General features: G+C 50.2%; 1 protein-coding gene across 1 annotated transcript in view; it reads left to right on the forward strand.

The window, feature by feature from the left end:
- ZAN (zonadhesin) overlaps window positions 1-12,964 on the forward strand; it is a 62,560-nt gene that overhangs the window by 42,983 nt on the left and 6,613 nt on the right. Inside the window, exons 34-39 of the mRNA XM_055292631.1 lie at window positions 726-1,030; window positions 6,733-6,944; window positions 7,669-7,813; window positions 9,569-9,813; window positions 11,026-11,155; window positions 12,611-12,782. Of these exons, the coding sequence (XP_055148606.1) occupies window positions 726-1,030; window positions 6,733-6,944; window positions 7,669-7,813; window positions 9,569-9,813; window positions 11,026-11,155; window positions 12,611-12,782 (1,209 nt within the window). The remainder of the gene's footprint in view (window positions 1-725; window positions 1,031-6,732; window positions 6,945-7,668; window positions 7,814-9,568; window positions 9,814-11,025; window positions 11,156-12,610; window positions 12,783-12,964) is intronic.

A 12,964-nucleotide genomic window follows, 5' to 3' on the forward strand; every position in this document is an offset into this window, starting at 1 on the left:
TCTCTCTGGGTCATTTGGGAGCACCAAATCATTGTCATAGGGCCAGGCGTGGTGGCTTAGGCCTGATATCTCAGCACTTTGCGAGGCCAAGGTGGGTGGATCACTTGAGGCCAGGAGTTCAAGACCACCCTTGCCAACATGGTGAAACCTTGTCTCTATTAAAAATACAAAAACTAGCCAGGCATGGTGGCGGGTGCCTGTAATCCCAGCTACTCGGAAGGCTAAGGCAGGAGAATCACTTTAACCTGAGACGTAGAGGTTGCAGTGAGCCAAGATCACACCACTGAACTCCAGCCTGGGCGATACAGTGAGACCTTGTCTCCAGATAAACCAAAACCAAAAATTAGCTAGGTGTGGTGGCGGGTGGCTGTAATCCTGGCTACTCGGGAGGCTGAGGCAGGAGAATCGCTTGAACCCGGGAGGCAGAGGTTTCAGTGAGCCAAGATTGCACTACTGCACTCCAGCCTGGGCGACACAGTGAGATTCTGTCTCAAAAAAAAAAAAATTGGTCGGGCGTGGTGGCGGGTGCCTGTAGTCCCAGCAACTCGGGAGGCTGAGGCAGGAGAATCGCTTGAACACGAGAGGGAAGGCAGAGGTTGCAGTGAGCTGAGACTGTTGCATTGCACTCCAGCCTGGGTGACAGAGCAAGACTCCCCCTAAAGAAAAAAAATTTGTGTCATAGTAGGGGGACAGCTGTCCCTAGGCTGATTCTTTTCCCTTCCCAGTTGTCAGAGTCTCCCGGTAGATGAGCAGCAGATTCTAGCGGAACAGCAGGAGAACCCGAGTGGAAACTGTAGGGCGGCCGACCTCTGCAGGGCGCGGGAAAAATGCGAGACAGTGCTCCGGGCTCCGGTGTGGGCCCAGTGCGCCTCCCGCATAGACCTCACGCCCTTCCTGGTGGACTGTGCAAACACCCTCTGTGAGTTCGGAGGTCTCCACCAGGCCTTCTGCCAGGCTCTGCAAGCCTTTGGGGCCACCTGCCAGAGCCAGGGGCTCAAGCCCCCGCTCTGGAGAAACAGCAGCTTCTGCCATGAGTGTGCCCTGCTGTCACCCCCAAACCCCTCCCAAACCCCGTTTCCCTCTCTGCTTCCCTGAGAGCTCCCTCACTCTCCTTCCTGTTTGTTCCTAACTCAGCCCTCATTGTTTCTTTGACAAGGACTACTTTTTAATTATTTATTTATATAAAATTTTTTTTGCTGGGTGTGGTGGCTCACGCCTATAATCCCAGCACTTCGGGAGGCCAAGGTGGGTGGATCACATGAGGTCAGGAGTTCGAGACCAGCCTGGCCAACATGGTGAAACCCCATTCTACTAAAAATACAAAATTAGCTGGGCGTGGTGGCACATGCCTGTAATCCCAGCTACTTGGTAGGCTGAAGCAGAAGAATAACTTGAACCTAGGAGGCAGAGGTCCCAGTGACTCGAGATTGTGCGATTGCACTCCAGCCTGGGCAAAAAGGAGCAAAACTCCATATCAAAAAAAAAAATTTGATACAGGGTCTCATTCTGTTGCCCAGGCTGGAGTGCAATGGCATGATCTCACCTTACTGCAACCTCCGCCTCCTGGGTTCAAGTCATTCTCCTACCTCAGCCTCCCAAGTAGCTGGGACTACAGGCGTGTGCCACCACACCCGGCTAATTTTTGTGATTTTAATAGAGACGGGGTTTCACCGTATTGGCCAGGCTGGTCAGAAACCTTTCTTCTTTCCTCCTAGCAGACAACTGGGCAAACTTCTATAGCATTTTACTTAAAAAAAACAAAATTATTGAGATTATTCCCATAGCATACTATTCACTCTTTTAAAAGTGTCTTTTAGCCGAGCATGGTGGCTCATGCCTGTAATCCCAGCAGCTTGGGAGGCCAAGGCAGGTGGATCACCTGAGGTCAGGAGTTAGAGACCACCCTGGCCAATGTGGTGAAACCCCGTCTCTACTAAAAATACAAAAAATTAGCCAGGAGTGGTGGTGGGCGCCTGTAATCCCAACTACTCGGGAGGCTGAGGCAGGAGAATTACTTGAACCCAGGAGGTGGAGGTTGTAGTGAGCCAAGATCGCTCTGTTGCACTCCAGCCTGGACAACAAGAGTGACACTCCATCTCAAAAAAAAAAAAAAGTGTCTTTTAGTATCTTGATAAAGTTGTGCAACTATCACTACTATATAATTCCAGAACCTTTTACAATTTAAAACAGGAATTCAATAGAGTTGTTTTAATACATAACACATTTGCAGGATTCAAAAACGTATAAAGTATTAAAAATTTGAAAATACTTTTAAGTATTAAAAGATACCCAGTAGGTTGGGTGTGGTGGCTCATGCCTGTAATCTTAGCAATTTGGGAGGCTGAGGTGGGTGGATTGCTTGAACCCAGGAGTTCAAGACCAGCCTGGGCAACATAGTGAGACCCAATCTCTACAAAAAATTACCAACTAGCTGGGTATGGTGGTGCATGCCTCTGGTCCCAGCTACTTGGGGGGCTGAGGTGGGAGGATCACTTGAGCCCGGGAGGTTGAGGCTGCAGTGAGCCATGACTGCATCACTGCACTCAAGTCTGGGTGACAGAGCGAGACTCTATCTCAGAAAAAAAAAAAAAATCTCCCCAAAAAACAAAAAAAGATACCAGTGTACGGTCTCCCTACCACTCTCACCCCATGGGCCTGGTTCGTGTCTCAGTATTTTTCCCAAGACCACTTATTTATGCTTATATAAACAAATTCAAATTTATATTCTTGGCTGGGTGCAGTGACTGACACCCGTAATCCAAGCACTTTGGGAGTCCAAGAAGGGAGGATTGCTTGAGGTCGGGAGTTTGAGACCAACCTGGGCAATATAGTGAGACTCCTGCATCTCTACAAAAAAATTTAAAAAACAAAAGACAAGAAAACTATATGCTCTGTGCTTTTGGAGTTTTGCCAATCTGAGAATTGAAAAATGTCTTTTTTTGCCAGTGTTCCTTAAGGAGGTTTATTTTATATATATTTTTTGAGACAGAGTCTCGCTCTGTCACCAAGCTGGAGTGCAGTGGTGTGACCTTGGCTCACTACAACTTCCACCTTCTGGGTTCAAGCGATTCTCCTGCCTCAGCCTCCCAAGTAGCTGGGACTGCAGGCACGCACCATCACGCCCAGCTAATTTTTGTATTTTTAGTAGATACAGGGTTTCACCATGTTGGCCAGGATGGTCTCGATCTCTTGACCTCGTGATCTGCCTGCCTTGGCCTCCCAAAGTGCTGGGATTACAGGCGTGAGCCACTGCGCCTGGCCAAGAAAGTTTATTTTGCTTTAAAGCACTCTCACGTTCCAGGAGCAAAGCAGAGGTGCAGGGGGCACTGCAGAGCTTCTCAGGGCCAGTGGAGGCAACATGAGCACAGCAGCCTGAGCTGGCCGAAGGGTCAGGGTGAAAGCTGCACACAGGTCCCGTGCAGAAGGGGGCCGCTGCTCAGCTGCCCCACAGCTGCTGGGCATCACCGTGGGTCCAGTGTGACCAGATCCTCTGATTTTTTTTTTTGAAAGAAGCTATAAGCCTGAGTTTTTATTTGACATTGCTATACTTTTTTTTTTTGAGTCTCACTTTGTAGCTCAGGCTGGAGTGCATGATCTCGGCTCACTGCAACCTCTGCCTCCCAGATTCCAGTGATTCTCCTGCCTCAGCCTCCGAGTAGCTGGGATTACTGGCGTGTGCCACCACGCCCAGCTAATTTTTGTATTTTTAGTAGAGATGGGGTTTCACCATATTGGCCAGGCTGGTCTTGAACTCCTCACCTCAGGTGATCCACCTGCCTCAAGCCTCCCAAAGTGCTAGGATTACAGGCATGAGCCACTGCACCCGGATATGAAAAATAACAAGTCTTAATTTGAGTTTTTATCATGAGTGAGACTGGACATTTTTTCATATACTTAGGAACCCTTTGAATTTCCCTTTTTGTAAACTATCTGCTCTTATCCAGTCACCATTTTTCCACTGAGTCGTTGGTCTTCATTGAACTATTTCATGGAAGTCCTTTATCTATTATGGAAAGTAGACCTTTATTAGTGCTCTGAGTTACACAAAGTTTTCCAGTCCTTTTTGTTTTCATCTTTTGACTTTTTTTTTTTTTTTTTGCCATGCAGGACAAAAATGTTTATGGGGTCAAATATATTAATTTTGTTTTATGTCTTCTGCATCTTGAGCAATAGCTATAAATGCTAGCCCCACAGAAGCTACAAAAGATTTTGCTGATTCTTTGCTCTAGAAATTTTGTTTGTTTGAGACAGAGTCTCGCTCTGTGGCCCAGGCTGCAGTGGCACGATCCCGGATCACTGCAACCTCTGCCCCCTGGGTTCAAGCAATTCTCCTGCCTCAGCCTTCCGAGTAGCTGGGATTACAGGTGCCCACGACCACGCCTGGCTAATTTTTTTGTATTTTTAGTAGAGATGGGGTTTCACCATGTTGGCCAGGCCGGTCTCAAACTCCTGGCCTCAAGTGATCTGCCCGCCTCGTCCTCCCCAAGTGCTGGGGTTACAGGTGTAAGCCACCGTGTCCGGCCTGCTCTAGAACTTTTATGGTTTCATTTTTTTATATTTAAGTGGGGTTTTTTTTTTTGGTGTATGTCTAAGTTTTTGACCCATGAGGATTTATCCTGATGTGTAAAATGAGGTATGAATCAACTTTGTTTTTGTTTTTCTCCAGAAGGCTAGCCAGCTGTTCCAACATTATTAAATGACTAGTCTGTCTTTGCCCAGGGACTGAGATACCACATTTATCATATACTAAATTCCCATATATATTTGGATCCATATCTGAGCTTTCTCCTCTGTTCTGTCGGTCCATCCGTATTTGCATGTGGCAGTAACACAAAGTCGTAATCACTGAAAATTTAAAATGAGCTTTGGGCTGGGCGCAGTGGCTTACGCCTGTAATCCCAGCACTGTGGGAGGCCGAGGTAGGCGGATCACCTGAGGTCATGAGTTCGAGACCAGCCTGGCCAACAGGGCGTGGTGATATGTGCCTGTAATCCCAGCTACTCAGGAGGCTGAGGCAGGAGAATCGCTTGAACCTGGGAGGTGGAGGTTGCAGTGAGCTGAGATCGTGCCATTGCATTCCAGCTGGGGCGAAAAGAGTGAAACTCCATCTCGAAAAAAGAAATAAATGAATAAATAAAATAAAATAAAATAAAATAAAATAAAATAAAATAAACATTGACTTACGGAGAGACATTCACTACTGATAGTATTTTTTTTTTTTAGGGAGTTCCTGGCTTTTCTGGTTTGCTTATGTCTTCAGTTCAACTTTGAAATCATCTTGTCCTATTAAAAGCACACACACATGTAAAATACTTTTGGTGGCTGGGTGTGGTGGCTCACTCCTGTAATCCTAGCACTTTGGGAGGCCAAGGTGGGAGGATCACCTGAGGTCAGGAGTTTGAGACCAACCTGGCCAACATGGTGAAACCCCATCTCTACTAAAAATACAAAAATTAGCCAGGCATGGTGGCACATGCCTATAATCCCAGCTACCTGGGAGGCTGAAGTAGGAGAATCCCTGGAACCAGGGAGGCAGAGGCTGCAGTGAGCCAAAATCGCTCCTGGGCATCAGAGAGAGACTCTGTCCCCACCTGCCCCCGCAAAAAAAAAATATATATATATATATATATATATTTTTTTTTTTTTTCGGTTTTTGAGACGGAGTCTCGCTCTGTCGCCCAGGCTGGAGTGCAATGGCGCGATCTCGGCTCACTGCAAGCTCCGCCTCCCGGGTTCACGCCATTCTCCTGTCTCAGCCTCCCGAGTAGCTGGGACTACAGGCACCTGCCACCGCGCCCGGCTAATGTTTTGTATTTTTAGTAGAAATGGGGTTTCACCAAGTTAGCCAAGATGGTTTCGATCTGTTGACCTCGTGATCTGCCCGCCTCGGCCTCCCAAAGTGCTGGGATTACAGGCACCAGCCACCGCTCCTGGCCTATTTTTGATATATTTTATTGAGATTACATTAAATGTGTACATTCACTGAGACAGAACTAACATCACCATGTTGTTGAACCTTCTTATCCATGAACATGGTATGCATTTCCATTTGTTCACACTATTTTTGCTTAAAGGCCTTTCTTTAACTGCCCCAAGAGAATTAATACCTCCCTGCTCTGTGCCTCCGTCATGCGTTGTATGCTCTTGCCTGTCAACACACCTACTGATCATGCATTTCAAGGTCCTGCTGCAGTTGCTGTTTGACCACTGTCCTTCATGCTGACTTGGGAGAGCCATTCTTGTTCCTTTTTTTTTTTGAGACAGAGTCTCACTCTGTTGCCCAGGCTGGAGTGCAGTGGTGGGATCTTGGCTCACTGCAACCTCTGCCTCCCAGGTTCAAGCGATTCTCCTGCCTTAGCCTCCTGAGTAGCTGGGACTACAGGCGCCCACCACCAAGTCCAGCTAATTGTTGTATTTTTAGTAGAGACAGGGTTTCACCATGATGGCCAAGATGATCTCAATCTCCTGACTTTGTGATCCACCCACCTCGGCCTCCCAAAGTGCTGGGATTACAGGCGTGAGCCACCATGCCCAGCTGCTTTTTCGTTTCTTTCCCCCAAAGCCTGGCACACAACCCATACTCAGTAAATGTTTGCTGAATGAATAACAAAAGGACAAAAAAAGCTCCCCAAGCCTTGTTGGTCATCCACCCATAGCCTGGTTTGTACAGCCCCTGCCCACCTTGGCCCCCTGTGACCCTCTCCACTGACCCACTGTCTCCTTCACCCACAGCTCTGGAATGCCCTGCCTACAGCAGCTACACCAACTGCCTTCCCTCCTGCTCACCCTCCTGCTGGGACCTGGATGGCCGGTGTGAGGGCGCCAAAGTCCCCTCTGCCTGCGCTGAGGGCTGCATTTGTCAGCCCGGCTATGTGCTGAGTGAAGACAAGTGTGTCCCCAGAAGTCAGTGTGGCTGCAAGGATGCCCACGGTGGCTCCATCCCTGTGAGTGGGCATGAGAAACGGGACTGGAGGCAACACAGCTTGAGGGCGGTGCTTTCTCCTTTTCTCTGCCTCTCTCAGCCTGGGATACCTGTGACTTTACAGCTGGCCCAGGGGTGTGAAGGCTGGTGTGAGTGGCATATTGATCTCCAGCCAGGTCTGGGCTGATGGCGCATGGTTTGGGTTTTGGATCTGAGGAATCCAAACAAGCAGCACATGGCATGGTATAGTGGAAAGACCATGGCCTCATTTCAGGCTAACCTAGGATTGAATCCTGATGGTGCCACTGATGAGTCAGATGACCTCTGTTATCTCTGTTTCCTCATCTATAAAATGGGTTCAGTAGTACCTCCTGCACAACATATGTAAGACATCAAGCACAAACACAGTGCCTTTTTTTTTTTGAGACGGAGCCTCCTTCTATTATCCAGCAGGCTGGAGTGCAGTGGCATGATCTCTGCTCACTGCAATCTCTGCCTCCTGGGTTCAAGCGATTCTCCTGCCTCAGTCTCCTGTGTAGCTGGGATTACAGGCAAGCGCCACCATGCCCTGCTAATTTTCGTATTTTTAGTAGAGACGAGGTTTCACCATGTTGGCCAGGCTCGTCACAAACTCCTGACCTCAGGTGATCCACCCGTCTCGGCCTCCCAAAGTGCTGGGATTACAGGCATGAGCCACCGCACCCAGCCCCCTCCTCACTCTCTTTCTCTTCCTGTGACTTCTACAGCTGGGCAAGAGCTGGGTCTCCAGTGGTTGCACAGAGAACTGTGTCTGCACAGGAGGAGCCATTCAGTGTGGGGACTTCCGATGCCCCTCTGGGTCCCACTGCCAGCTCAGTTCCGACAACAGCAAAAGCAATTGTGTCTCAGACAGTAAGGGGAGCTACTAGGGAGGTTGGAGGGGGCGCACTTGGGGCCAGGGCTGAGGTGGAGGAAGAGGCAGGGTGGGAAGGGGCTTAGCCTGAACCCCAGCATAGTCAAGGGTTGGGGTGGGCGACTGGATCAGGAGGCCTGGCCTCCAGTTTAGCTCTTGCTAACTCTGTGGCCATGTGCCAGGTCCTGATCCCCTCTGGGACCCTCCACCTGTAGGGCCAAAAGAGGGGACTGGTCAAGGAGATCCTCCAAGATTTTCGTTTTCTTGTTTGTTTGTTTTTTGAGAGAGGGTCTTGCTCTGTTGCCCAGGCTGGAGTGCACTGGCACCATAATATAGCTCACTGCAACCTCAAATGCCTGGAATCATGTGATCCTCATATCTCAGCCTCCCAAGTAACTGGGACTACAGGCATGGACCACCACACCCAGCCAATTTTGCTATTTTTTTTCTAGAGATGGGGTCTTGCTATGTTGCCCAGGATGGGCTTGAACTCATGGGCTCAAGTGTTCCTCCTGCCTCGGCCTCCTAAAGTGTTGAGATTACAGGCATGAGCCACTGTGCCCGGCCCCTCTAAGATTTTTAATCAGGCCAGGAGAGAGAGAAAATTGAAGATCAAGGATCCAGGGAGGCTGGGCATGGTGGTTCATGCCTGTAATCCCAGTACTTGGGAGGCAGAGGTGGAAAAGTCACTTCAGCCCAGGAATTTAACACCAGCCTGGCCAACATAGGAAGACCCTGTCCCTACAAAAAATTTTAAAATTTTAAAACATGAGGTGTAGTGGCTTGTGCCTGTAGTCCCAGCTACTCAGGAGACTGAGGCAGGAGAATTGCTTGAGCTCAGGAGTTTGAGGCTGCAGTGAGCTATGATTGCACCACTGCACTCCAGCCTGGGACACAGAGTGAGACCCTGTCTCAAAAAAATAAAAAATAATAATAATAATAAATGGCCTCTAATTGAATGTCAGTAGGTATTGAAAAAAAAAAAGTCTAGGTACCAGGCTTGGTGGCTTATGCCTGTAATCTTAGCACTTTGGACTGTGGGAGGCCAAGGCGGGAGGATTTCCTGAGGCCAGGAGTTCAAGACCAGCCTGGGCAATGTAGTGTGGTCCCCATTTCTAAAAAAAGAAAAAAATTAGCTAGGGGTGATGGTGTGCACCTGAAGTCCCAGCTACTCAGGAGGCTGAGGCAGGAGGATCGCTTGAGGCCAGAAGTTGGAGGCTGCAGTGAGCTATGATTGTGCCACTTGCACTCCAGTCTGGGTGACAGAATAAGACCCTGTCTCAAAAAAAGAAAAAGAAAATAAAAAAGAGAAAAGAAAGGATCCAGGGAGCCTGAGCCTAAGAGGGTGGCCACAGGGGATGTCACTGTGGGGGAGGGACTCTGGGGACCGTTACACCTGGGCAGGGTCCCTTCTCAGTCTTTTGTTTTGTTTTTTGCTTTTTTGAGATGGTCTCTTACTCTGTTGCCCAGGCTGGAGTGCAGTGGCGCGATCTCGGCGCTCACTGCAACCTCCACCTCCCGGGTTCAAGCAATTCTCTTGCCTCAGCCTACCAAGTAGCTGGGATTACAGGCACGCACCACCAAACCTGGCTAATTTTTGTATTTTTAGTAGAGACAGGGTTTCGCCATGTTGGCCAGGCTGGTCTCAAACTCCTGACCTCAGGTCATCCACCTGCCTTGGCCTCCCAAAGTCCTGGGATTACAGGCGTGAGTCACTGCGCCCAGCCCCTTCTCACTGTTTGACTTCTTGGCAGAGTCTGAACAATGCTTAGTCTATGGGGACCCCCGTTACCTCACATTTGATGGCTTCAGCTACCGCTTCCAAGGCCGCATGACTTACGTTCTGATCAAGACTGTGGATGTACTGCCTGAGGGGGTGGAGCCCCTCCTCGTGGAAGGACGCAACAAGATGGATCCTCCCAGGAGCTCCATCTTGCAGGAAGTGATTACCACCGTCTATGGCTATAAAGTGCAGCTCCAAGCTGGTCTGGAGCTTGTGGTAAGAGCTGGGCCAGGGCCTGGTGGGTGTGGGGAGGCAGCTGGACCAGGTAGGCCACCTGGAGTCAGGGATCCCTGTTTCCTGGGATGTTTGTGGCAGGGGTGGGCTGGTTGTAAAATCAGAGTCAGCAGGATGCAGTGGTTCACGCCTGTAATCTCAGCTACTCAGGAGGCTAAGACAGGAGGATCACTTGAGCCCAGGAGTTCAAGACCAGCCTGGGCAACATAGCAAGACCCCACATCTCTGCAAAAAATTTAAAATGAGCTGGATATGGGGGCACACACCTGTAGTTCCAGCTATTGGGCAGGCTTAGGCTGGAGGATCACTTGATCCCAGGAGTTTGAGGCTGCAGTGAGCCAAGATCTTGCCACTGCACTTTAGCCTGGGTGACAGAAACTGTCTCAAAACCAAAAACAAATTCAGCAACAAGCTCACTTCATGTGGGGAGGCAGCAGAGGCTGGCAAGAGACAAGAGGAAGAGAGGAGGAGGAGGAGGACAGAGCATGAGGTGTGTGAAGGTCAATCCTGGGCTGAAGAACCAATGGCATCCACTACACCGATGTATTTTTATTTTTTGAGACAGAGTCTCGCTCTGTCACCCAGGCTGGAGTGCAGTGGCACCATCCTGGCTCACTGCAACCTCCACCTCCCAGGTTCAAGTGATTCTCCTGCCTCAACCTCCCTAGTAGCTGGGACTACAGGTGTGCACCACCATGCCTGGCTAATTTTTGTATTTTTAGTAGAGACACGGTTTCCCCACGTTAGCCAGGCTGGTCTGGAACTCCTGACCTCAAGTGATCCGCCCAACTCGGCCTCCCAAAGTGCTGGGATTACAGGCGTGCGCCACCATGTCCAGCTAATTTTTGTATTTTTAGTAGAGACGTGGTTTCCCCATGTTGGCCAGGCTGGTCTGGAACTCCTGACCTCAAGTGATCCACCCGACTCGGCCTCCCAAAATGCTGGGATTACAGGTGTGAGCCACTGTGCCCGGCCTCACTGTGCCAATTTTTTGCAAGGAAGGACTCGGGCTGGGAAGGGGGCGGGCTTCACAGAGGCTTCTGCCACGTGAATAGCAAAGCCCATTGGGGTATCTTATTCCACTGTCTGCACGGAGACATATGGAGATGACTGGGAGAAGCAAAGCCCAGCCAGGAAATGGCAGCAGGTCAGGAGGATTCAGCCCTCTCTGTGGCTCCTGTCTTCCCTCTTTAGGTCAACAACCAGAAGATGGCCGTCCCCTACAGGCCGAATGAGCACCTGCGGGTCACCCTGCGGGGCCAACGGCTCTACCTGGTCACCGACTTTGAGCTGGTCGTCAGCTTCGGTGGAAGGAAAAATGCAGGTACTGGAGAGAGGGGAAAGAAGAGCAAAAGGGCCATTTCTGGGAAGTGGGAGGGAAAATACTGTTTAAGACAGGCAAATCCTGGTGAGCAGACTCGGCCCGGTAGTGGGGCACCCAGCTCCAGAGGAGGACCAGGAGGAGGTGCGGTGAGACTAGGTGGAGAGCAGAGGGCAGAGTCTTTGCTGGGCGCTGTGGCACCGGCCGGTAATCCCAGCGCTCTGGGAAGCTGAGGCGGGAGGATTGCTTGAGGTCAGAAGCTCAAGACCAGCCTGGGGAATATAGTAAGACTCCCGTCTCTACAAAAAAAATTTTGAAGGCCATGCACAGTGCCTCACGCCTGTAATCCCAGCTACTTGGGAGGCTGAGGCAGCAGAATCGCTTGAACGTGGGAGGCAGAGGTTGCAGTGAGCTGAGATCGTGGCACTACACTCCAGCCTGGGTGACAAGAGCAAAACTCCGTCTCAAAAAAAAAATTTTTTAAATGAGACAGGTGTGATGGTGCATGCCTGTAATCCCAGCTTCTGGAACTGGAGAGGCTGAGATGGGAGGATCACGTGAGGCCAGGCATTCGAGACCAGCTTGGGCAACACAGCAAGATCCCATCTCTACAAAAAATAAAAATAAAAAATTAGCTGGATGTGGTGGTGCACACCTGTAGTCCCAGCTACTGGAAAGGCCGAGGAGAGAGGATCGCTTGAGCCCAGAAGTTGGAGGCTGCAGTGAGCCATGACTGAGCCACTGTACTCCAGACTGGGCAACAGAGCAAGACCCTGCTTTAAAAAAAAGTTAATTAAGGCCGGGCTCAGTGGCTCACACCTGTAATCTCAGCACTTTGGGAGGCTGAGGCAGGCAGATCACGAGGTCAGGAGATCGAGACTATCCTGGCTAACACGGTGAGACCCTGTCTGTACTAAAAATACAAAAAATTAGCTAGGCGTGTTGGCGGGCACCTGTAGTCCCAGCTACTCAGGAGGCTGAGGCAGGAGAATGGAGTGAACCTGGGAGGAGGAGCTTGCAGTGAGTGGAGATTGCGCCACTGCACTCTAGCCTAGGCGACAGAGCAAGACTCCGTCTCAAAAAAAAAAAAAAAAAGTTAATTAAAAAAAAAAAGAGTGAGGGCTAGGCGTGGTGGCTCATGCCTGTAATCCCAGCACACTGAGAGGCCGAGGCGGGCAGATCATTTGAGGTCAGGAGTTCTAGACCAGTTTGACCAACATGGTGAAACACTGTCTTTACTAAAAATACAAAAATTAGCCAGGCACGGTGGTGCATGCCTGTAGTCCCAGCTACTCGGGAGGCTGAGGCATAAGAATAGCTTGAAACTGGGAGGCAGAGGTTGCAGTGAGCCAAGATAACACCACTGCACTCCAGCCTGGGCAACAGAGCAAGACTTTGTCTTAAAAAAACCAAAAATAGTGAGGAGTCTCACTTCTGGGGGCCCCCTTCCTCCTGCAGTGATCTCCCTACCCAGCATGTTTGAGGGGCTCGTGCGTGGCCTGTGCGGAAACTACGACAAGAACCGCAAGAATGACATGATGCTGCCCAGTGGCGCCCTGACCCAGAACCTCAACACCTTTGGCAACAGCTGGGAGGTGAAGACCGAGGACGCGCTCCTCCTCTTCCCCAGGTGCATGGCCTGGAAGGGATGAGGCTGGGGAGGTGAACAACAGTGTCTGTGCACGGTGGCCGCTAGCCCTCCTGTCCTCAGGAGAGGATGAAACTCCAGGGAGAGGGTGCAGAGAGGCCTGGATCCTCCCAATTCCGTCATTCCCTCTCATCTGACTCTGGGGGCTGCCGCTCAATGGAAAT

This window comes from Symphalangus syndactylus, chromosome 9, assembly GCF_028878055.3.
Source record: "Symphalangus syndactylus isolate Jambi chromosome 9, NHGRI_mSymSyn1-v2.1_pri, whole genome shotgun sequence".
Lineage (NCBI taxonomy): Eukaryota > Metazoa > Chordata > Mammalia > Primates > Hylobatidae > Symphalangus > Symphalangus syndactylus.